Source organism: Heteronotia binoei, chromosome 4, assembly GCF_032191835.1.
Source record: "Heteronotia binoei isolate CCM8104 ecotype False Entrance Well chromosome 4, APGP_CSIRO_Hbin_v1, whole genome shotgun sequence".
Taxonomy (NCBI): Eukaryota; Metazoa; Chordata; class Lepidosauria; order Squamata; family Gekkonidae; genus Heteronotia; species Heteronotia binoei.
The window spans coordinates 164,244,230-164,270,952 of NC_083226.1; the positions used below are offsets into that span (position 1 = coordinate 164,244,230).

The following is a 26,723-nucleotide window of genomic DNA, read 5'->3' on the forward strand; positions in this document are numbered from 1 at the left end:
TGCCCCTTGTTATTCATTCCGCACAACAACATTGCCATTGCGACTCAGCTTTAAAAAGGGATAGATTCTTAAAGTCAAACTACTCTTCCCAGTGGAGTTCCGGGATGGGTTTGCAATTTAGATTGGCTCTAATTGATAGAACTCTGGATGTATCACCAGGTTCTAAGGAACAGAGGATGTGAGGGTGATCTGGACTGAGGCCACTTTACTGGAATGAGGGGCTTCATCCTCCCCCCATTTCCTTGATCAAAACCTAGGGTTGCCATCTCTGCATTGGGAAAATCCTGGAGATTTGGTGGCGGGTCCTGAGGAGAACCTCAGCCTGCTTTAACTACATCAGCAAAACCTTCTCTAAAATGAGAGCTGGTGAGATTAAAAACAGGCCTGGAGTAACAGAAGGTGGCTTGGTTTGTGTCCAACCCCCATGGGTTCTGAGGTCAGCTGGACAACATCTTCTTGTGATCCCTGGTCCTAAGGGTGCCCAACTGGCTTCAACAAGGGCCAGGGCCTTTTTGGTCCTGTCCCCCACCTGGTGGAATGAGCTCCCTCTGGAGATCCAGGCCCTGTGGGACTTACCTAAGCTTAGCAGGGCCTGTAAGATGGAGCTCTTCCACCAGGTTTTTAAGTGATCCAGCGGGTGTCCCCTGAAGTCTTCACTCCCCCCAGCACCTTACCATCTAGGTGCTTATGTTATGTTGAACAATACCAGTCTCTATGTAGTTTATGACTTGTTGCCAATGATGTGGATCATGGTTTCTGTTAATTCTGTAATTATTATATTGGAAGAAGAAGAATTGCAGATTTATACCCCACCCTTCTCTCTGAATCAGAGTCTCAAAGCGGCTTACAATCTCCTATACCTTCTCCCCCTTCCACAACAGACACCCTGTGAGGTGTGTAGGGCTGAGAGGGCTCTCACAGAAGCTGCCCTTTCAAGGATTACCAAGACCATTCCAGCAGGTGCAAGTAGAGGAGTGTGGAATCAAATCCGGTTCTCCCAGATAAAAGCCCACGCACTTAACCACTATACAAAACTGGCTTATTTAGTTTGGATGTGGTTTGCTTAATGTTTTTGTAAGGTTTTTAATGTAAGCTGCCCAGCGCCTGCTTGCCGGATAGGGTGGGGAATAAAGCGGAAAATTAAATTAAATTAAAACCACCCATTGAATTCATGCTACCACCAGCTCCATCAAACGCAGGAAAGAGGGCCCGTTGAATGCACACGGGATAAAACCGCTTTGGGGAAGGTAAGGGCGCTTTGGCTCACTTTGTGGCTTCACGAAGCGATAACCATTAAACGACCTTTAATAAGCGACTGCCTTGCCGACCCTAGTTAAAATTCCATTTGCAATTAAGATTCATTTGGAAATTGGGAGTGACAGTTTGGAAGGGAATTATGCTACAGTGATAGCAGAGGGGGAATAACTCTCATTAGTCCTGCTCTTTCAGATGTACCTATTTCAGCCACAGGTGAAGAGGAAAAACGCAGCTTTAATGAATTATTTGATAGACTGAGGGAATCCCTTTCCCTGTGTGACATTAATTCACTCAGCCCTTTTCTAGCAGGGCTTCTCCGCTAAGTAAATTCCAAAGTGGCGCTCTTCACCTCCAGATGCTAAATGGATCTCGGAAACTTGGCTTCAGAATATTTACTATTTAATGTTATTAATCTGTCTGTTGTAAACCTAATGGAACATTGAAAGTGAAATTCTGCCTTCCAGTTGATTAAGTACGGGCCATTAACTCGCTCGACGAACTTCTGCCGCTGTGCGGCATGATGTGAGATTTTAATATATATAAGATCTCACATGATGCAGCATCGCACCATGCATTAGATATAGGTAATGAAACTTGGGGGTGAGAAAAAGCAAGCAGCATCACAACTGTTTACTAACCAGTGCATCACAGTCTGTTTATTTTCCCGTGACTCACAGGGATGAGAGGTCACTGCTGTGGAAAACCTGAAACTAAAAAGCTCCACAATCATGATTATAGGATGTGAATTGTTGTTGTTGCTGTTCAGTCGCACAGTCGAGTTCGACTCTTTGCGACCCCATGGGCCAAGTCACGCCAGGCCCTCCTGTCTTCCACCATCCACTGAAGTCTGCTCAAATTCGTGTTTGTTACATCATTAACACTGTCCAGCCATCTCATCTTTTGCCATCCCCTTCTTCTTTTGCCTTCTGTCTTTCCTGCTTCAGGGTCTTCTCTCTCCAGTGAATGCTCCTTTCTCATTTGGTGGCCAAAGTATTTGAGCTTCAGCTTCAGCATCTGCCCTTCCAGGGAACAGCCTGGGTTGATTTCCCTTAGGACTGACTGATTTGATCTTCTTGCAGTCCAAGGGACTCTCAAGGTTCTTCTCCAGCACCACAGCTTGAAAGCATCTATTCTTCTGCGCTCGGCCTTCCTTATGGTCCAACTCTCACAGCCATACATTACTACTGGGAATACCATTGCTTTGACTACCATTCCCATTACTGCTGGGAATACCATTGCTTTGTTGGCAGGGTGATGTCTCTGCTTTTTATTATTAATTTTTCTGTTATGTTAGACAGATTGAAGAAAAGTGCAAGACCACATTTATCTTACATGCAGCATTGGCATAGTGGTTAAAGTCTCTCCTAAATATTGGAAATCCAGTTTGAAGCCCCACTCTCTCACAGTAGCTGGATGAGTGATCCTCTCTCTCAGTCTAACCTGTCTCACATATTCAGGTGGGTAGCCATGTTGATCTGAAGCAGCAGAACAGTTTGAGTCCACTGGCACCTTTAAGACAAACCAAGTTTTATCCTAGGTAGAAGCTTTTGTGTGCATGCACATGAAAGCTTATAGGTGGAATAAAACTTTGTCAGTCTCAGAGGTGCCACTGTACCCAAACGTTATCCTGTTATCTTGCAGAGTTATTTACGGGCTTTTCTATATTCACATTTTCCTTGCTTGCACGTTCTGTTCCGCATGTGTTTTGCTCCCTCTACTGGTCAATTTTCTATTACATCAATTTATAGTTTAAATCTGCAGGGAGACATGCCGGATGTAAATCAATGTAATAATGAGTTGGCCACTAGAGGGAGTGAAAATGGAACAAAAAGGAACATACAAATGAGGAAAAACAAGATTGAGGAAAAACTTGTTGTAAGGATAAAATGGAAATGGAGGAGGAACAAATGATACCATAAGCTACTTTGGGTCTCCATTAAAGAAAAAATATATGGGATATAGGTAAATAAGGTATGGATTTGGGTAGCACTTTAAATGCATGATCTTAGCTGTCCTTATAACAATGCTGGAAGGGAGCCCACTATGATTATCCACACAGTAAGCAAAGGGATGAGGCCAAGATCGGATTTTAATACATGCACAACAGCTACTGTAGGCCAAATCCGAGGAGATCTGTGATCTGAATCCCCATGTTTACCATCCATGGGAATGAGATTTTCCAACTGCCTTCTCTTCCTCATGAAGAGACAGCATGCAAGTGGGGTATGAATCAGGTCAGACCCATATGGGGGTAGATCTCCTACTCCCCCCATCCCTGCACCATTTTCTATTGGGATATAGCAATGTCATGCATATAAAAAAGAGGAAAGAAGACCTTGCAGGGGAGCAGCAAGCTCTAGAGGACTGTAGGGGGAGCACCTTCTTCCTAAACTAATTTTTACTCTGTCTGTATGCAAAATGCTATTCTTAGATTCCCCCCCCCCCTAGAACAGTCTCTTTCTCTCTCTTGCATAGTAAGATAGCTAGGTTTGTCTCTTCTTTTCCCTTCCGGTTTATTAGTTCCACAAATAAAGCTTTTGTTACTTTAATCAGTTTAGTGTCCTGACTGCCGCACAGGCACTCTAACACCATTTACCCCATACATATTGTCTCTCCTCTAAAGTTGCCTTTTAGACCCATTGTGGAAAACCTGTAGGTATTTGCATGTCCCCTTCCCTCTTCCTGTGGAACAAATAGCAACTCCTGGTCAGGGAGGATGGAATTCACATCAAGCAAATGAACTCTAGTTCATCACCACCGCAGTCCTAACTGATTATTCCCCTTGTGGTGTTGCTTAATTAGTTAAGGCAGTTCTTGCTCAGAAACACGCCCCAAAACATGGTGAACTTTTAAATAACGCTGAAGCTTATGAAATATATATTTTGTAGTGCAGTACGACAAATTTCTAATGACAAGGCTGACATCTGATGCTTGGGTTGTTCCTTTTGAAATTACATGCTTTGTGAGCCGTGTGTGTGTGTGTTTGTGTGTATGTATTATGTATCTATGTATGGGTCATTTTGTAAAAAAAATAGATGGTGGATCTCATTAGCATAACTCATTATCGTATGCCCTCCCCCCCAGCCAAAAGCAACCTAATGCAAGACAGGAGAGCCCTGGGTGAGCGAGGCCTGCTTGGGCTGGCTAGAAATCCATGTGTGAGTCAAAAGGTCAGCAAGCCAGCCACCACCCAAAAGCACAGAAGAAGTGGAGGAAGGGTGGTGTGGACTTCTCCAGGGGTTAATGAGGGTTGCTGGGGGCGTGGCAAAGCTTGTGGTAGCTGGCTGGCTGCCCGCTCTCCTAATCCAGGGATTGTTATGCAGCTGCACCTACTATTCAATGGACAAGGTAGGTGGGGAGGAAGAGGGGGGACCATCAGAAAGGTTCAGGAGCTGCACTCCTGTGAGCTCCTGCTGAATCTGAGGTCTATATGTATGTATATGTATGCATCTATTGGGAAGAGATCCTTCCATGGGACACCAAACACAACTTAATCATTATTAAGGGCAGGGGTGGAATTCTAAAGGGAGCTCTTTTGCACACACCCCTGATGTAGCCAATCCTCCTGGAGCTTACAGCAGGCCCTGTAAGCTCCTGGAGTATTGGCTGCATCAGGGGTGTATGTCCTAATAATGCCAATGAGCTCCTGCTAGAATTCCACCCCTGATTAAGGGTAAAAATCCAATATTTTTGCGTAATTTAGAACACAAGCCAGACATCACAAGCTCTTTGCACCTTAGATGTCGAGGAAAATGTATCAGGATAAGTGGTCTGAATGATATTGAACATGACGTATTTAGGGTGAGTGGCATTAAGCATTCATGTCAGGGTTCCAGACATAGACCTCACAGGTTGTTAGAAAGTGGGAACAAAATGGGTAAGCTCACCGAATCATTCTAAATATATCTCTGGATGCTCATGTCTAAAACTCATCTCCCCAATGAGTTTGATGATATCGTGCATTAAGTGACACAAGACAGGCATTTCTTCATTCAAGTAATTGTTTAGGACTAATGAGATATCTGAGTATCCCTATCACACCACTTTGCACAGCGGTGGTCAGGTTATTTTTTTGTAGCAGGAACTCCTTTGCATATTAGGCCACACACCCCTGATGTAGCCAATCCTCCAAGAGCCTACAGGGCTCTAAGTACAGCACCTACTGTAAGCTCCAGGAGGACTGGCTACATCAGGAGGGTGTGTCCTAATATGCAAAGGAGTTCCTGCTACAAAAAAAAAGCCCTGGTGGTGGTCATGTCTGGATGCTGCTTTGCTTGTAACTTCTGCTCAGCTGATTGTTGGGATGGGGTAAAGGGACCTGCACTGGCTGCCCATTGGCTCTTGAACACAATTCAAAGAGCTGGTTTTCACCTTGAAGGCCCTCAAGAGCTTGAGGAGCGAGTATCTGAAACACTGGTGTCCACATAGTGTCCCGCCTGCCACTTAAGATCCTCTGTCCAAGTTCTGTTCTGTTTCCCAAACTGCAGAGAGGTAGGGGAGATGGCGATCACACACAAGGCTTTTTCCGTGGTGGCCCCTCACCTGTGGAATGCCCCCCTTGAGGTTCTCTTGGTGCCTTCTTTTTTGTCGTTTAGGTGCAAGTCCAAAAACATTACCCAGACTTTTAATAGAAGGCTTGCATTTTTAGCTGTTGTTTGTTGTGGGACTGTTATTAGCCTGAGACCTGTTTTATCACTGCCATCTTAATACTTGTTTGGTTTTTTTATGCCCCTGATAGGTTAGGAGGCGGAGGAGGAGAAGGAGATTGGATTTATACACACCCTTCACGCAGAGTCTCAAAGCAGCTTGCACTCTCCTTCCCTTCCTCTCCCCACAACAGACACTCTGCAAGGTAGGTGGGGCTGAGAGAGCTCTTTCAAGAACTGCTCTTGAGAGAATAGCTCTGAGAGAACTGTGGTTTGCCCAAGGTCACCCAGCAGCTTCATGTGGTGGAATGGGGAATCAAACCCGGTTCGCCAGATTAGAATCCGCCCCTCTTAATCACTACACCAGACCGGCTCTCCAGGCATTTCCCCACCCAGGGCTGGCAACCCTAGCAGTTTCAGTGAGGCTTCCAGAATTGATATTTAAGGGCAGGAGTGGAATTCTAGCAGGAGATCCTTTGCATATTAGGCCACACCTCCAATGTAGCCAAACCTCCAAGAGTTTTCAAAAAAAGAGCCTTGTAAGCTCTTGGAGGATTGGCTACATCAGGGGTGTGTGGCCTAATATGCAAAGGAGGTCCTGCTAGAATTCCTTACAGGGCTCTTCTCACAGGGCCTGCTGTAAGCTCTAGGAGGATTGGCTACATCAGGAGGGTGTGGCCTAATAGGCAAAGGCGGTCCTGCTAGAATTTCTTACAGGGCTCTTCTCACAGGGCCTACTGTAAGCTCCAGGAGGATTGGCTACATCAGGGGTGTGTGGCCTAATATGCAAAGCAGCTCATGCTAGAATTTCACCCCTGTTTAAGGGATGGCAGTTTTCAAGCCACACGAGATCATTCCACTGTTCCTTGATGAGGAGGAAATGTCACCCGTTCCATTATAATTACTCTGTTTGCCTAGAGCAGTGGATTTCAAACTTCCCACATGCAAGGAACCCTTTCTACAAGGACTGATCTGCCAAAAAACCAGATGATGTTGCAAAGGATTCTAGGACATTTTCAGGGAACGGACTCAGGTCAAGCACAACCCCCCTTCTGGGCTGTTGGGATGTACTGCTGCTTCGGGGGAAAAAAATAATTGTACAAGCTAGAAGACAAACAACACTCTTCTGTGGCCGCTCACGATCGATCATCATGGCGTTGTCGTTCAGGGAAGTTTATCCACCTTTACCGATCGTTTAATTAAGGCGTGCATGGTAAGATTCGAAGGAACTTCAGGGATTCCCAGGGACACAGTTTGAAAACTAACAGGTCTAAAAGCTCAGACTTAAAGATCGCGAAACAGCAGGTTGGGACGTAAAGATTTACTTCGACGAAGGGCAGAGGAAACGTTACCTGAGAGACATTTTATAAACCCCGGGTCTGTTCATAAAACAATTCTGTGCTTATTACTTTTTAATGCGTAAAAGAACAAACAAACAAGAAAAGAGAAGCCTGCCACTCTGAACCTCCATTAACCTTAATGAATGGATCGTTTACCAGCTTCCTATTTGCAAGAAATCAATACGGGAATGAACAGAAGACTAGCTGGAAGAAACCACGGTCAAAGACATTTCCATTTCTGATGATGAGGGAACCGGCTCCATTTCACCCTTCCTCTCCTCAACGGTTTTCTCATGTACTGGGGTGGAATTCTAGCAGGAGTTCCTTTGCATAGTAGGCCACACCCCCAGATGTAGCCAATCCTCCTGGAGCTTACAAGGCTCTTTTTTTGTCCGCTCTTGGAGGATTGGCTACATCAGGGGTGTGTGGCCTAATATGCAAAGGAGCTCCTGCTAGAATTCCACCCCTGCTCATGTATATCATAGCTGTGAGGATTTGAAGTATGATTGGACCACCATCGTATCACCACCATCGTATCAAGGGCTGACATTTATGGTTTCCTCTGGCTGTGATCGATTATGGCACAAAAGGCTTTACCATCTTGCCAGAAGATTGCTCTTTGGTCATGCAGAGGTCAGAACTCAGAATCATGCCTTAAACCAGGGGTGGCCAAACTGTGGCTTGGGAGCCACATGTGGTTTTTTTCACACACATTGTGTGGCTCTTGAAGCCCCCACTGCCCCATCAGCCAGCTTGGAGAAGACATTTGTTTCTACATCACTTCACCAAACCTTCCTTCCTTTCTTCTCTCAAACACCTGTCATTTATTCTATGTGACTCTTAGAATCATAAAGTTGGATGGGACCTCCAGGATCATCTAGTCCAACCCCCTGCACAGTGCAGGAAATATCTCCCCCTAAACTCACAGGATCCTCATTGCTGTCAGATGGCCATCTAGCCTCTGTTTAAAAACCTCCAAGGAAGGAGAGCTTTTTACGTTAGGGAAATTTGGTCACCCCTGACTTAAACTATGGCCAGACTCCTTAACGATTCAATTAACATCCAAGGAACTAAGTAACTAAATCCAAACCTTTGAGAGTCCGGAAGAGAATAGGATCTGAGAGAGGACCCACTCCTTTGGCGTTCCGGGCTTGTATTCTGAAGTAATAGACAGTGTCGAGATTGAGATCCATGATTTGATGGGTAAGCCGGTCACCGCTGATGGACTCCATGACCCAGTCATCGATGGGAGAATTCTTGTCCAAAGTGTAGAAGAGAATGTAAGCTGTAAACAACCAAGGATAACAACAACAAAAAGATGTGTGAATATATACATGCAGGGCTTTTTGTTCAGCAGGAACGCACAGGAAGAAGATATTGGATTTATATCCCACCCTATACACTGAATCTCAGAGTCTCAGAGTGGTCACAATCTCCTTTACCTCCCCCCCCCCCCACACACAGCAGACACCCTGTGAGGTAGGTGAGGCTAAGAGAGCTCTTACAGCAGCTGCCCTTTCAAGGACAACTCCGAGAGCTATTGCTGACCTAAGGCCATTCCAGCAGCTGCAAGTGGAGAAGTGGGAAATCAAACCTCCCAGATAAGAGTCCACACACTTAACCACTACACCAAACTGGCTCTCAATGCAGTTCTGGCTGGCTTGACATCAGGGTGTGTGGCCTAATATGCAAATGAGTTGCTGCTGGGCTTTTCCTTAAAAGGCCCTGTGTGGAACAATGGTGATATCAGGAGGTGTGGCCTAATATGCAAATGAGTTCCTGCTGGGATTTTTCTACCAAAAAAGCCCTGCATACATGTTTCTGACCCGGTCTGTAGAGATAGATAGATAGATGAATTTATTGTCATTGTTCTCAACAAAAAGAGAGCAACGAAATGAGGTGCTCTTCCACAAACATACCAGCACATCAAACACACATATTCATAAACCATTTAAATACATCTAAAACCATTAAACCATTTAAACCATTTAAACCATTTAAATACATCTAAAACGGATAAACATTCATAAAACCATTAAAACCATTTAAACCATTAAATAAACATTCATAAAACCATTAAAACCATTTAAACCATTAAATACATCTAAAACAGATACATCTATAACAGATGAGGTTGGTGAGAACTAGAGAAATGTCTTTATCAGTGGTGGGGTCCCGTCTCTGAACTCCTTTTTCTGAGCACCTACCCTATTGTCTTTTAGGCAATAAAGCTCATTGAACTGAAGTTTTATCCAATCTGTTTTAGTAACGTATGATCTACTTCCTGCCGGCTGATATTGATGTTTTTATTACACACTTTAAAAGGTTATTTTATACTGTTTATGATGGTTTTACAAGTGATAAATTAGGGGTGGCTTTCTTGCTGGGGGGTGTTTGTTTTATGCTGGATTTTACTGTTAGCCACAGCCATCTTAAGCAGGTCTCTGAAGAAGTGATACGCACATCCTTTTTTTAAAAAGCAATATTGTAAATAAATGTGTATCATAGTATTTATAGTACATGCACTATCTTCACATTTACATAAGATATGTCCCATTGATTTCTCTCACTACAGACTGCACTCTCTTAACAGTGCAATTCTTAACAGACTTATACCCTTCTAAGTCCGTTGGAATTTAATTGACTTTTAAGGGTGCAATTCTGTTCAGGATAGCACTCATAGGCTACAATCTTGTGACATTATTCCAGATGAAGGCCACCCATTTGAATGAACTTAGAGAAAAATCAAGGACTGCCTTTTACTCTGTCCTAAAATATCCCTGTGTTCTGCTAAGTGGTTCCCATTCCTTGAATACATTGAGCAGGGGTGGAATTCTAGCAGGAGCTCTTTTGCATATTAGGCCACACACCTCTGATGTAGACAGTCCTCCAAGAGCTTACAAAAAAGAGCCTTGAAGGCTCTTGGAGGACTGGCTACATCAGGGGTGTGTGGCCTAATATGCAAAGGAGCTCCTGCTAGAATTCCACCCCTGATATTGAGTCTCATGAAGATCTTCCTCACAATCCATGTGATCTCAAATTACTCTATTTTTTAATAGATCCAAGTGGGCAGCTGTGTTGGTCTGAAGTAGGTGAACAAAGCAGGAGTCAAGTTTCACCTTTAAGACCAACCAAGTTTTATTCAGAATGTAAGCTTTCGTGCGCTCTCTAGGCACACTTCTTCATATGAAGGGATCAGGTATTGTGGGTTGGAATTTTTAATATTTTTAATAATCATCTAAATTTTTAACATTTTAATCATTATCTAAATTCCTTGTATTACTCATACAATAGACCAGATAACTCATCACTATTGTGAGACGATGTATCATATTTAAACTTCAAATAGTTTAAAACTAAAAACAACAACACCTTAGAGTAGGGTAACCGAGCACAGAACTGAATTTGTTGTGGACTGGTTTGTTATGGAATTACAGGAATTCCATCTCCATAGGTTTCCCAATGCTGGGTTGCGAAATTTCTGGAGGTTTGGAGGGTGGAGCCTGGGAAGGGTGGGGTTTGGGGAGGGACCTCAGCAGAGTATAATGCCCTGAAGTCCTGGGCTTTATGTGGGAATATGCTTAAGGATCATTCTGAATCAACAATGCCAAATAGGACTGGCAGTGCAGTTTCAGGTGGAATCTGGCAGTGAGAGAGAAAATAAAAAAGGTAAAGGTAGTCCCCTGTGCAAGCACCAGTCGTTTCCGACTCTGGGGTGACGTTGCTTTCACAATGTTTTCACAGCAGACTTTTTATGGGGTGGTATGCCATTGCCTTCCCCAGTCATCTACACTTTCCCCCCAGCAAGCTGGGTCCTCATTTTAAGAACATAAGAGAAGCCATGTTAGATCAGGCCAATGGTCCATCCAGTCCAACACTCTGTGTCACACAGCAGCCAAACATTATATATATATATATATATATATATATATATATATATATATATATATATACACATACACACACACACACACACAAACACACACACACACACACACTGTGGCTAATAGCCACTGATGGACCTCTGCTCCATATTTTTTATCTAACCTCCTCTTGAAGGTGGCTATGCTTGTGGCCGCCACCACCTCCTGTGGCAGTGAATTCCACATGTTAATCACCCTTTGGGTGAAGAAGGACTTCCTTTTATCCGTTTTAACCTTTCTGCTCAGCAATTTCATCGAATGCCCACGAGTTCTTGTATTGTGAGAAAGGGAGAAAAGTATTTCTTTCTCTACTTTCTCCATCCCATGCATTATCTTGTAAACCTCTATCATGTCACCCCGCAGTCGACGTTTCTCCAAGCTAAAGAGCCGTAAGCGTTTCAACCTTTCTTCATAGGGAAAGTGTTCCAGCCCTTTAATCATTCTAGTTGCCCTTCTCTGGACTTTCTCCAATGCTATAATATCCTTTTTGAGGTGCGGCGACCAGAACTGCACACAGTACTCCAAATGAGACCGCACCATCGATTTATACAGGGGCATTATGATACTGGCTGATTTGTTTTCAATTCCCTTCCTAATGATTCCCAGCATGGCGTTGGCCTTTTTTATTGCAAACGCACACTGTCTTGACATTTTCAGTGAATTATCTACCACCACTCCAAGATCTTTCTCATGGTCAGTCTCTGCCAGTTCACACCCCATCAACTTGTATTTGTAGCTGGGATTCTTGGCCCCAATGTGCATTACTTTGCACTTGGCCACATTGAACCACATCTGCCAAGTTGACGCCCACTCACCCAGCCTCAACAGATCCCTTTGGAGTTCCTCACAATCCTCTCTGGTTCTCACCACCCTGAACAATTTTGTGTCATCCGCAAACTTGGCCACTTCACTGCTCACTCTCAACTCTAAATCATTTATGAAGAAGTTAAAGAGCATGGGACCCAGTACCGAGCCCTGACCTTGGAAGGCTGGAAGGCTGAGTTGACCTGGAGCCAGCTACCTGTACCAGCTTTTGCTGAGATTGAACTCAGGTCATGAGCAGAGGGCTCCCACTGCAGTACTGCAGTTTTACCACTCTGCACCACAAGGCTCTTAGAGAGCAAATAGCAGCTTATAAATCTATATCGAGAGAGAGGGGGAGAGAGAGAGGCAGACAGACAGAGAGAGAGACAGAGAGGGGGGAGAGGGAGGTAGAGAGACAGAGAGAAAGAAACAGACAGGGAGAGAGACAGAGAGGAAGAGACAAGAAAGAGAGACAAAGACAGAGATATAGTCCATGATCTCACACATTTTTGGACAGAACTGTATGCAGGTATGGTCTGTTCCATTCTCTACCTTATTCCTGTAACTGAATATTGCCAAATATGCCCTGAAGTAAAAAAAAAAATGCCCCAATGCAGATAGCAGTTTACAATTTCATTATCTGCTCATGTGTTAGCGGGGGGAGGGGCACATGAGTGAGGGCTTGGCGACCCCTTAGCACGGCAAATCTGGCAAAACAGTACAGCTACAAGTCAACTGCTTTTAGCCATCTGTGAAAACTGCAGGCATCCAAAAAGAATTTTTTTTCTACTTCCAGCCTGTTTTTAAAAACTGCCTTAAAAAAAAAAAGTTGTGACTCTTCTTTATTATGGTTTTTATTGAGTTTTTAAAGACATTATTGGCTTCTTTTTACATTAATTGACTGGTTGAATGGATAATTCGATGCAGGGCCGCGTGGCGTAAGGGGATTTCTCGTACACTTTTGTATATCCTTTTGAAGGATTTCAGTTCACCCTGCCCACTGTTTACATTCACAAGACTGCGACATGCTCTTTTGGTTCGTCTCGCCGCATTTTTCGTAATCATTAAGTGCGTCTGAAAAGCCTATTAATAGCCTCAAGCAGTCGTTTAAAGCCTACATCTCTGAGTCAAAACAAAAACACACAAAACCCCGCTGTAGTTTTCCTACAGTAAAAAAAAAAATTAACATTAAAGGCTGTCTTAATTGGCCGTCAGTGTTACGGCATTCTTTGGAAGAATAATATCAATCCGTGTATACCGTTCATTAAGTGCTGTCCCTGCCAGTCACTATTAAGGGGTTTCAGATCATCAGGGCCTTACTTTGTTATTACCAAGTTAAACACCCACCAAACCATTCCACCACAGTCTGTCGGGCCAGGCACCCTATCATTATGTAGACTATGCTTTACATCGCCGCTAAACAACCGGCTTATTATGAGGCGCTCTTAATTGCCACTGAGCATAATACATCAGAAGACCTTTGCTCTGAAGGATGGGACGCTTTTGCCCATGAAAAGTGAAGGACTTCCTCTGCTCCCCCTCCCCTCCGCTGCCCTTGTAATTTTTGCGCTGAGTTAATTGCAGAACATCGGGCTGCTGTGTGCGTGAAAACAAAGCCTTTTAAAAAAAAATAAAACAAAATCAAGAGGACGTGGGCTGTAGACTGTAGCCCCCTGAGCAGACACCGCCTTCTGTACAGCGCCTGATTCAAGATAGCTGAACTTGAGGCTGTAAAGAGACCGTGAAGCGCTGCTGGGGAATGAATGCAAATTGGCTGAGTGGACGACAATGTGACAGATAAAGTTCAACATAGGTAACTGGATGGCCTTTTTTTTTTTTGCAGCAGGGACTCCTTTGCTTATTAGGCCACACACCTAATGTAGCCAATCATTCAAGAGCTTACAGGGCTCTTCGTACAGGGCCTATTGGAAGCTCTTGGAGGATTGGCTTCCTCAGGGGGGTGTAGCCTAATATGCAAAGGAGTTCATGCTACAAAAAAAAAAGCCCTGGGGAACTGTAGTGTGATGCACATAGGGGCAAAAAAGAAAAATCCCAGCTTCAAGTATAGGCTAATGAGGTCTGAGCTTGCTGAGATGAAGAGGGGAAAAGATCTCAAGGTCATAGCAGACAGGTTCATGAAAGTGTCAACCAGGTATGTCACAGCAGTGAAAAAGGCAAACTCTGTTTTGGGGGTTATCGGGAAAGGGATTGAACATAAAACAGCTGATATTATAATGCCCCTGTACAGGTCTACAGTATGGCCTCAATTAGAATACTGTGTGCAGTTCTGGTCATTTAAAATACTGTGGCCGGTTCCACACTCGAGCTTTAATCGTGGTTCAGCCCTGTCCCCAAGCTGATTTTCTACACTAGAAACGTAGAATCAAAGTCATAGAGTTGGTTTCTATGATTCCAAGATTCAAGTGTAGAATGTCAGTTTGGGGACAGGGCTGAACTGGGATTAAACCTCTAGTGGGGAATTGGCCTGTGTCAAAAAGGGCCTCAGAGAGCTGGTCTGATCAGCAGGGCTGAATTCAGGGGTGGAATTCTAGCAGGAACTCCTTTGCATTTTAGGCCACACACCCCTGATGTAGCCAGTCCTCCAAGCGCTTACAAAAAAGAGTCTTGTAAGCACTTGGAGGATTGGCTACATCAGGGGTGTGTGGCCTAAAATGCAAAGGAGCTCCTGCTAGAATTCCACCCCTGGCTGTTCTTATGAGATCGATCATGCCCCAGAAAGCCCCCCAACAGTGTCTTCTGGACCATCACAGACTGGATAAACACTTGTCAGTGCTGCATGCCAAAGACTACAACATCCTGAGGGTGAATCGCTATGGCAATTTTTCATTTCACGTGACATCATTGTTGCAAGTTTGGTCTGTCTCATTTTCACAGATGTTGTCTATCATTCATTCGTTTCATTTACGTATTTACCCAGAGATTACGCAGGCTTTTAATTGACTTTTCCCCATTCCTTTCCTTGCCTTTTTAAAATCATCTGTAACTTGCAAGACTATTTAAAATTAAGCTGTGCTTCAGATTGTTTTATGCCGGGGTTGTTTTGTAGAAAAAATAGATGGTGGAGCTCATTAGCTTTAAATCATGTAGACATCTGGAAAGGAACCACGTAGTTCTTCTAAATAAATAAATACACATGGGAAAATGCATTCATTTCAGTAGGCCTAAAGAATCTGCCCAATGAAAGAAAGGAGCAGTGGGAAAACACCTTCAGATTTTTATTTCCGCAAGGGGGGAAAAAAGGGAATCAAAATGTGAACGGAACTAGCAAACTCAGAAAAGTTAGCCCTCTTCCAAGTAAAAACAGGTTAAAAACCTTAGGTGGGTTGTTTTTGTTTTAAAAACAGTTCTATTGGACAGCAGATTCTATAATGTATTCCCAATTCTTGTATGATGGAGTTTCTTGTTCTCTTTCTCATTTCCACACATCTCTCAAAGTCAGACTAGGGTCACCAACCTTCAGGTAGAAGAAGAAGGAGAAGGAGGAGGAGGAGATGATGACATTGGATTTATATCTCACCCTATAATCTGAATCTCAGAGCAGTCACAATCTCCTTTACTCCCCCCCCCCCACAACAGACACCCTGTGAGGTGGGTGGGACTGAGAGAGTTCTCACAGCAGCTGCCCTTTCAAGGACAACTCCTGCAATAGCTATGACTGACCCAAGGCCATTCCAGCAACTGCAAGTGGAAGAGTGGGGAATCAAATCCGGTTCTCACAGATAGGAGTCTGTGCACTTAACCACTACACCAAACTGGCCCTTCCAGGTAGGGCCTGGAAATCTTCTCCTATGACAACTGACCTCCAGACAACAGAGATAATTTCCTTTGGAGAAAATGACTGCTTTGGAGGGTGGACTCTGTGGCATGGTGCTCTGCTGAGATCCCCCCCTCCCCAAGCCCTGCCCTCCCCAGGCTCCACACCCCCTCCCCACAAATAAAATCTCCAGGTATTTCTCAAGCCAGAGCCCACAAAGCTGTGTAAAACAGAAAGGCACAGAACATGAGAGCAACTTACCAGTAATCTTGCCGTTGGCTTCTAATGGAGGCTGCCAGCTGACAATGACGGCCCGAGGCTTGCCTTCTCGAGTGATGACTGTCAAATCCTTGGGAGCAGAGGTTGGGGCTTCAAAGAAGGCAAAAAGAAATGTCAGGGGAGAATCTAACACACGTAACTTTGACCATCCTCCACTGGAAAGTCATCCCGTACAAGCTCCTTTGAAACTATTGAGAGCCACCTAATGAAACTGATAAAGAGTCCAGTAACGCCTTAGAGAACAACAAGATTTGGGGATGTGAATTTTCGAGATTCGAAGCCTGCTTTAGCATATATAAGCGGGAATGGAGGTCTGAGTCTTTATTCCAGTCAGAAGGTGGTAGATAAATCAAGATGGGTAGCTGTGGAAGTCTGTCTGTAGCAGTAGAAAAGAGCAAGAGTCCAGGAGCACCTTAAAGACTAACCAAATGTGCGGCAGGGTATGAGATTTTGTGAGTTACTGCTCACTTCTTCGGATACAGCTAGAATGTGAGTCCATCTGTCCTTACACCTTGGAGAGTGGCGTGTTTTTAGATGCTGCATGACAAGGGCAGGCAAACGACAATAGCAGGTGAATGACAATAGAAGGCATAATTGGATTAGGTGTGATATGCAGAGGGGTAGTAGGCATGAAGAAATCAACACTGGTAAGGAAGACAGGAAACCTAGGTCTTGATTCAGTCCAGGAGGATGCATTGTCTTGAGTTGCATCATCCGTTGCTATTCATCAGTCTCTCTTTATAATCTCCCTTTGAATACTTACAAAAGATGCCAAGGTGCAATGCATATGTGAGATTTTAGTCTGAGATTATCCATCAACCCATACTGTTTTGTACCTTCACATCCTTTACAAGCATTCTTTACGACACCCCTCCTACCTTCTGAATGGAATTAGAAGACTCATCTCCATTTCTTTCTTTTTTTAAAAAAAGTATTAAATTTTCGATCATACATATACGACAAATACAACAAAACAATACAATACTACTCATCTCCATTTCTCCTCCCCCCAATTTTAAGTTTATTTTAACAAGCAAAAAAAAATACAGAAATATATATTAAAATTGACTTATACAGAATTTTTTTTTAAAAAAAGAATAACCATATAATAAGAAATCATAATGAAATCCAGTCATCAATCTAAAGTACAACAAAATCCAAATAATTATGGGGTATAACAGCATTGGCAGAGGTATTTGTATTCACAAATTCAAGAAAGGGAAAACATTTTTCTAATAGAATGTTTTTATAACGCAAAGACTCCATGACTAAAATCTGTGTAGACAACTTGTCTTGTAGGTGTCTGATGATGGTAGTTTTGACTCTCAAAAGCTTTTTAAAAAGGTAAAGGTAGTCCCCTGTGCAAGCAGTTACTGGGGTGATGTTGCTTTCACGAAGTTTTCACGGCAGACTTTTTACGGGGTGGTTTGCCATTGCCTTCTCCAGTCATCTACACTTTACCCCCAGCAAGCTGGGTACTCATTTTACTGACCTTGGAAGGATGGAAGACTGAGTCAACATTGAGACAGTTACCTGAACCCAGCTTCCACCGGAATCAAACTCAGGTCGTGAGCAGAGCTTAAGACTGCAGTACTGCAGCTTTACCACTCTGTGCCACAGGGCTCTTATAACGGTGGATTGGCTACATCAGGGGTGTGTGTCCTAATATGCAAAGGAGTTCCTGCTACAAAAAAAAAGCCCTGTTGGTCTCTAAGCTGCTACTGGACTTGAACCTAGCTGTTTTTCTACTGCAGACCAACACAGCTACCCTCTGAAACCATCTTGTGCACTGATGGCTTTCAAAAGCTGCTTTTGCACCAGAGTTGTTGGAGGGATTACAGACATACATTCTCCCTAAGTTTTATTCAGAATGTAAGCTTTCGTATGCTCTTAAGCAGACGCCATCAGACAAAATGGGAATGGAAGCAGCAATTCTTAATATAAGTGGGCATTGTAGAATAATGGGCATGTTTTTAGCAGATTAAAAGAATCACAAATAAGGATCTGTGTTTGTTAGTGTTAGGACAAAGCAGGGCTGAAACTACACTGGAGGGTGATAAAAAGCAGACTGCTGCTGGAGGTGAGAAGTGCCATCAATCTAGGTAACATTCTGGCTTTGTTAAATAGAGGGCATGGTTTCTCAAGAGATTATAACATTCATTACAGTTTGCCATTAGAAAAAAAGGAAGACATTAAAATACAGTGGAGGATGGGTTGGTATATGCAATAAGACAAACAGACAATATCCCCCATTTGAGTATGGCAATACAAAAAAAACAAAAAACTCAAATATTCTGATGCACTGTTCTAAAAGAGAAATAAGATAAGTTAGCCATTAGAAAAACAGGATGCATTAAAGTATAGTGCACCCTGTTTTTCTAACGGCTAACATATTATTTCTCTTTTAGAACAGTGTATCAGAATATATATTTTTTTTGACGTGGTGTTGGTCCACTGGTCCACCCGCCTCAAAAAGGCACCATGTCAAAAGTGGTACCTTTTCGCTGGGGCTCCTCCAAGGTGGCTTCTGGCCTTCTGGAAGGCTTGGAAGTGCCTGAAGAGCACCCGGGGAGCCGTGAACGAGATGCATGAGTGTTCCAGACGCTCCCCTGGCACCCACGGCCTGCCCCTTTCTGCAAGCGCCTTCCGGAAGCTCTGGGGCGCTCTATTTCCGGCCAGCTGTATTCGGGGTGGCTTCAAGCCGCCCCAAAGCAGCTGTCTGCTATCAGCCAACAAGTCTCTATTGGTGTGAAATCTACAAACGGATAATCGACTTACAAGTCTGTGCAATTACTCCGTTAAATGTTCACATTTTTCTTTAGATAAAACTCACTTTTAAAATGTTCATACACAGTCTGTATATTGTATTGTAAGCTTTTGGGGAATACTTAGCCTGAGAACTAGACTACAGGAACTCAAAGAGTCAAACGACTAAACACAAAATAGAAGACTTCTGCAACATTTGTGGTGAAACAAAAGTTCCCTTAACAAACTATTCTGGGGAGGATAGACATAAGGATTGAGTCAGGATCACAGTGGCCACTGCCAGTTCATTCTCTGAAAAAGACTCATTTTTTTGGGGGGGGGGGAGATACAGAAGTCATATTCACATATATGTGTACATGTGTGAAATTTTCTCCTGCAACTGACCACTCTGCTTTCCCCCCAGTTCTCAATCACACAGAGAGAGGTGTGCATGCATACCTCTGCATAGCTTCCCAATGAACACCCAATAGCCTGGAGTGGAAGCTACTATCTTGGCATCCACCCTAAGCCCGCTCATGAGGAAAGTGGAATATAAATTTGAGCAATAAACAGACAAACAGCTTTAACACCAGTTTTCTGTCACACAAACACATATTCTCACCTGCAATTATTTTATATATTTATTTAACTTTATTGATACCTCAGCTTTTTCTGTGGGAATCCATAGCAGCTTATATCATCCCCCTCTCTTCCATTTTATCCTCACAACAACCTAGAGATGTAGATATTGCTTATACTGTTATAGATATTGTCAGGGGTCGTCTTGTACAAAAAACAGGTAGTGGAGCTCATCCAGGGATTGTTATGCAGCTGCACCTACTATGCAATGGACAAGGCGGGAAGAAGGAGGTGGAACTTCAGAAAGGTTCAGGAGCTGTGCTCATGTGAGCTCCCGCTGAATCCGAGGCCTGGATATTGTTTATATTGTTTTAGCTGTTTTAATTTAATGTTTAATTTAACTGTTTTATTGTGACTTTACTGTGTATTGTGAGCTGCCCTGAGCCTGCTTCAGCAGGGAGGGCAGGAGATACAAATTGAATAAACTAAACTAAGCTAAACTAAGCTAAACTAAGCTAAACTAAGCTAAACTAAACTAAACTAAACTAAACTAAACTAAACTAAACTAAACTAAACTAAACTAAACTAAACTAAACTAAACTAAACTAAACTAAACTAGATTCAGTTAAGAGTGTATGGTCAGCTCAAGGTCACCCACCAAGGTTCTATGGCTGAGTGGGGATTTAAAAAGTCATTTTTTGAAGTTTGATACAAGGAGCTGCTGCTTAACAATCCCTTAAATAATGTAATACTGAGCCAAAACTAACTACTGACATTCCAGCGGAGTCAGCAATGTCCTCCCCGCCCCCCAAAAAAAATCTCTTCCATTTTTCAGCACTGCTTGCAAAAATATTGGCTCGTTTATTTACAATTCTGTCGAATCTTTTGACCTCCAAGTGATATAATTTCCTCCTAGTTCTGTTATCACGGGGGCCTAAGCTGATTGGGTGTTGATGTCATCATGCTAGTTATGTGATCCCTGAATGGCTGGGATCCAGGAATAATTAACATACTGTGCAGTGATGTCCACAGGCTTGGATGGATTTAAAGGGGTGCTTGAGAAACTTACAGAGGGTCAGTGTACCTCTGGGTATTTGCCATGACAGCTGAATGAGACTTCTATGGCCAGATGCAGAAGAGTGGTCAGCTGGTGTGACATTCTGCCAATGGGTTCTGTTTGTGAATTTCCCTTTGTCACCTGACTGGCTAATATTTTAAAAAGGATGAGAAGAAGAAGAAGAAGGAGAAGAAGAAGAAGACTGCTCTCTGAATCAGAGATTTAGAGCGGCTTACAATCTCCTTCCCCCACAACAGACACCCTGTGAGGTGGGTGGGCCTGAGAGAGCTCTTACAGCAGCTGCCCTTCGGACAACTCCTGTGATAGCTATGACTGACCCAAGGCCATTCCAGCAGCTGCAAGTGGAGGAGTGGTGAATCAAACCCGGTTCTCCCACCTAAGAGTCCACACACTTAACCACTACACCAAATCGCTCTAAGAAAGACCAGGAGTCCCCAACATGATATCCATGGGCTCCATGGAGCCTGCCAAAAACCTTTCCTGGGGCCCACCCAAGTGCTTTAAGAAAGTGAGTGGGGCCTTTTCCTTAGCAGGTCTTCTGACTGACTGTACAGATTAAAAAATATCCTGTTAAACAGAACTTTGGTCTGAAATGCTATTAACTATTAGGGTTGCATATAATTTCAATTCCTTGGCATTTTGTCGTAGGCCCCACCTCCTGTGGCAGCCATTTTGTGATTGTGCCCACTGCTCTTTTTCAGAATTCCAAAGGTGCCCACCAGAACAAAAAGGTTGGGGACCTCTGAGATACACCATCAATCTGATCTAGAAAGGCTGTTTTAGGCCCTTAAATTCTCACCAATAATTTTAGTAAGGATTTATTTTGAATAATTATTCTGATTAATAGCTTATGAAGGTGAAAAAAAATGGTGTTGAAACTGGCAGAAACTATTTGGAAACAGAATCAAAATAACATGACTATTCACACAATATATTCATTGTAAAATATCCATACACTTTCCCTTTCTTAACCCAGTGGTTTCAGTCAAACAAATCTTTGGAACTTGGGAAGAAATAGCCTCAAAAAGAATATTCAGCATCATTCAGTCCACAGGACTGGAATTTGGATGATAGCCAATACTTTCAGCATTTTTTAAAAAATTAAACCTCTGGGGAAATCACATAATAGAAACTGGAGACTACAACTTCCTTTGTCCTCATTAATAGATTACCACGCAGAACAGTAGTATGACCGAGAAGAGTAATATGATATCAAAGCACACTTTCCCTTCATACATCAGGTTTTAAATGTAATCAGATTCCTTGAGACCTTGATAAATTAATACATAAATGCTGACTACAAAACTCTGGTTCTAATATTAACAGAGGATCACTGCCCATGTTTTCATCTGATCTCATTCTCCTTTGAAAAATGAATGGCATCTATACCTCATCATTAGCGAGGAAAGTCTTTGAAGTTCATGGCACTTTGGCTGCCTGGTATTGTAAATATTCTGTTCATTAAAGTGAGGCAACCTGGCTTCGAGCCATTTCAAGAGACGCAGAATGAAATGGCTGACTTTGCTTTGTTTTGCCACCCGCTGGTGGGGGAAGGAGTTAATTTTTTATTATTATTTTAAAGAGTCTATGCCATACAGCACAATGTGACAAAAATTAAAGTATAATCTACACTAGCAATGTAAACTGGCACCTTTTAAAAATACGGCATTTTAAAATCTCAGCAGCGAAGCAAATAGAGACATACCTGCTTCGTAGGTAGTGGCATGAGCAGTCATACTCCATGTGCTTGACCTTCGACCTTTCGTTACCATGACGGAAAATTCATACATTGTATTTGGCTTCAGACTGGATACTGTGTGGCTCAAGGCTGTTGTATCTGCTGACTATAAAGGAGGGGAGAGAACAAAACTTTAAAAACATATATAATATTGCTAGAATTATGCTAGAAAGAAAATCTGAAAATAATCGGATGTCAGCTTTGCCTACAGTGTATACCTTTAGGCTAGGGTTATCTTTTTAATGTACATATTTACACCCCACTTTTCTCCCCAATGGGAATTTCAAGAAGCTTACGACATTCTTCTTTCCCTCTGTTTTATCCCCACAAATACCACACTGCAAAGAAGGTTAGGCTAAGAGAGAGTGGCTTGGATCCTGCCTAGATTTCCATGAGCGGCAATTTTCCTGCCTAGATTTCCATGAGAGGCAATTTCCACCAGTTCCTCTCTCCCAGTTTGGTGTAATGGTTAACAGCATAAACTTTAATCTGGGAAAACTGGGTTTGATTTCCCACTCCTCCACAAGCAGCTGCTGATGTGACTTTGAGTCAGTCACAAGGGCTGTTCTCTCAAGGGCAGTTCTCGAAGAGCTCTCTCAGCCCCACTTACCTCACAGGGTGTCTGTTGTGGAGAGAGGAAGGGAAGGAGATTGTAAACTGCTCTAAGTGTAGGTGGGGTATAAATATAATCTCCTCCTCCTGCTGCAGCCCCAAAAACAACCTGAAATATTGCTCCTGGTGAATGGGGTTCCCCCAAGGAATAGCTTGGGGAGGATTGGAGTGGGAAGATCAGACTGGTGAAAATCATCCCCCCCACACACATACACACAGAAATTGGGGTTGGATCCAAGCCAGTGATTGGCCCAAGGTCACTCATCAAGATTCCATGGAAGAGTGCAGATTCAAACTTGGGTCTTCTAGATCTTAGTCCGACACTGTAACCATGCTAACTTATTAGCATGCAGTTTTTATTTCTTGTGTTTTTATCCTATCTTCACAACAAGGGACTCATATCTTATTTAGTTAATTTTGTATGCTTTTAGCTCTCTTATCTCCCCACTGGGGACTCAAAGTGGCTTACAAAAATAAGCTTTTAACAAATTTATGAACACAGTATATAAAACATGGAAAGTAAACGGTATATCATGGGGTCATGCTCACCAGATTTTAATCTAGCTGGCCAATGGCCATAATACATAAAGGGTCTTTAGCCTTTTGGGCCCTGGGTTCATACCCAAGGGTTCCTTTCCTCCATTCCACCCTCACAACATCCTTGTGAGGTAAGCAGTTTTACCCTTGAACATCTACCTTTTGTTTAAGCTTGTATCACTGTGCTTTACCACAGTGAGATTCTTATCTCCAAGCACACGATGAGAAGCGGAGCCAGGAGGAAAACAGCAGTGAAGAAGTGACACAGGTGGAATTTTCGTACTTCTCAAGATTTAGAGGATTCTAGAATTGCTGACTCCATCTAAGGAAATGCCAAGCCGCGTTAGGCCTCTGGATACTCCTTGTAATCTCTGCTCACTCCCATGAAATAGTAAAAATGGAAATAGAGATGATCGCTGATCTCTTTACAAAAACAAGTTGCTAGTTTGACTGGATCTAAATGTAAGTGTGAAAAGCTGGGCGACCGCTAGTGAAATCTCCATCTCCCTCTCTTATCTGGGAGAACCAGGTTTGATTCCCCACTCCTCCACTTGCAGCTGCTGGAATGGCCTTGGGTCAGCCGTAGCTCTCGTAGAAGTTGTCCTTTAAAGGGCAGCTGCTGTAAGACATCGTTTATCTTGATTTTAGTAAGGCTTTTGATAAGGTTCCACATACTATCCTTGTTGACAAGTTGGTAAAATGTGGTTTGGATCCTGTTATTGTTAGGTGGATCTGTAACTGGTTGACAAATCACACCCAAAGAGTGCTTGTGAATGGTTCCTCATCCTCTTGGAGAGGAGTGACAAGTGGAGTCCTTCAAGGATCTGTCCTGGGACCTGTTTTCTTCAACATCTTTATCAATGATTTGGATAAAGAAATAGAGGGAATGCTTATTAAATTTGCAGATGATACTATATTGGGAGGGGTTGCAAACACAGACGAAGACAGAAACAGGATACAGGATGATCTTGACAGGATGGAAAACTGGGCTAAAATCAATAAAATGAATTTTAACGGGGATAAATGTAAAGTTCTGCATTTAGGTAGGAAAAATCCAATGCATGGTTATAGGATGGGGGAGACTTGTCTTAGCAGAAGTATATGCGAAAAGGATCTAGAGGTCTTAGTGGATCATACGCTGAACATGAGTCAATAGTGTGATGTAGTGGCTAAAAAGGCAAATGCAATTTTGGGCTGTATCAACAGTAGTGTCCAGATCACGTGAAGTGAAGGTATCGCTTTACTCTACTCTGGTAAGACCTCATCTGGAGTATTGTGTTCAGTTTTGGGCACCACATTTTAAGAAGGTTATAGACAAGCTAGAACGAGTCCAGAGGAGGGCGACAAAGATGGTGAAGGTTCTGGAGACCAAGTCCTATGAGGAAAGGTTGAAGGAGCTGGGGATGTTAAGCCTGGAGAGGAGACGGCTGAGAGGTGATATGATCACCATCTTCAAGTACTTGAAGGACTGTCATATAGAGGATGGTGTGGAATTATTTTCTGGGGCCCCGGAAGGTAGGACCAGAACCAATGGATTGAAATTAAATCAAAAGAGTTTCCGGCTCAACATTAGGAAGAACTTCCTGACTGTTAGAGTGATTCCTCTGTGGAACAGGCTTCCTTGGGAGGTGGTGGGCTCTCCTTCCTTGGAGGTTTTTAAACAGAGGCATGATGGCCATCTGACAGCAATGAATTTAGGGGGGAGGTGTTTGTGAGTTTCCTGCATTGTGCAGGGGGTTCGACTAGATGATCCTAGAGGTCCCGTCCAACTCTATGATTCTATGAAGAGCTCTCTCAGCCTTACAGGATCGGATCTACAAGTTTTTTGAGGGGGGGGCAAAATGCTGATTCTGTGAACCCAGGCAGTCACGAGAAGGAGGGAATGAAGGAGGTGTAGGAGGAGGTATTTGTGAAGTTCCTACATTGTGCTGAGGGTTGGACTACATGACCCTGGAAGTCCCTTCCAACTCTGTAATTCTATGACAGCATGGGATTGGATTAGATGGACTGTTTGGACCCTTCCAGCTCTATGATTCTATTCTATGACTGCCATTTCAGATCAGAGACCTGGCATCATTTAGTGGTACGAGTGCCATCCTAGGACTGGGGAGATTTGAATTCAAATCCCTACTCAGCCATGAAGATCACTGGATGGCTTTGCGTCAGCCACTTTCTCTAACCTAACCTACCTTCAAAGATTTCAGGTTTTCATGGCTGGTAACATCATTAGGGTTTGTAGAATCTTTCAGGCTCAAGTGCCGTGTTCTACTGGAGAAAGTTTTTCTTCCAGACATTTCGTTCTCAGCTGCGGAGAACATCCTCAGTGGCGTTGCAGCCTGCTCCGGCTGCAACGCCACTGAGGATGTTCTTCGCAGCTGAGAACGAAACGTCTGGAAGAAAAACTTTCTCCAGTAGAACACGGCACTTGAGCCCGAAAGATTCTACAAACCCTAACCTACCTTCCATTTTCCACGGCCATTCCTGTCAAGAGTCACTCCATCTTGTGCCTCTTGCCATTTGTATCTAGCCGTACAATACTGTGCTTGTGCTAGCTATGCTGCTTTGATGTAGTTGCTGCTTGCTGCTTATCTGAAGGGAGGATGGTATGTCTGGGAGCTGGCTAGTTGCTATGTAACCAAGGCTGTGAACAGGAGAAGATGCGACCCAGGAACTGATAACGACACCTGTGGTGATGAGAGTTTAGTAGAAATCCCGTGCAAAATCCCCGCTTTAGCTTGGTGTGCTTTGGCTTGAATTATAACGGTCAGAGCAAAGGTTTATAAGTTGGAGGAACTGGCAGGCTTGTCAGTTCTGACAATGCGTGTATATGCCCACGAAGCTGAAATACAGATCTCGAACTCTACTTGTCTTTTCCTTGACTCTGGGTCTGACAATACCTTTTACCAGTAGTCAAAAACTGCAACTCCTTAGGAATATTTTTGATGACAGGAACCCCGAGGATACATACAAATTAGCAAAATTTGGCTGGCTTGCCTCGAGAATAAGAAAAAAAAAAAACCTCCAATAATTCAGTCAGGAAATGGCTAAACACCTTTAGCAATCTGTTTGCTGTAACTGCCATGTTCTGTTATATTTGTAGTTTTATAACAGTGTTTTATGTATTTATGATTTTATGGTCATTCAGTTTTAATTTTGTAGGATTTGACTGTTTTAAATGCTGGCTTAGGCTGTGAATGAACTAAACGAAACACACTGCCTGAGGATGCTCTTGGAGCTGTTATGAGGATAAATTAAATAAGATCCATTTATACTGCCCACAGCTGCTTAGACAAATGGCATGCGAGGAGTGTAATAGTTAGATCTGGATTGCAAGGTTAATGTTGTTTTCCTTCTTTATTTTTCTTTTTGAGTTCTTTGTTGGTTCCATCATAATTTGTACTGTCTGAGAT

General features: G+C 43.2%; 1 protein-coding gene across 1 annotated transcript in view; it reads right to left on the minus strand.

The window, feature by feature from the left end:
* Window positions 1-26,723, minus strand: part of DCC (DCC netrin 1 receptor) — a gene marked incomplete at its 5' end in the record, with an annotated part of 1,016,990 nt that overhangs the window by 134,496 nt on the left and 855,771 nt on the right. Inside the window, 3 exons of the mRNA XM_060236603.1 lie at window positions 8,334-8,528; window positions 16,007-16,114; window positions 22,132-22,270. Of these exons, the coding sequence (XP_060092586.1) occupies window positions 8,334-8,528; window positions 16,007-16,114; window positions 22,132-22,270 (442 nt within the window). The remainder of the gene's footprint in view (window positions 1-8,333; window positions 8,529-16,006; window positions 16,115-22,131; window positions 22,271-26,723) is intronic.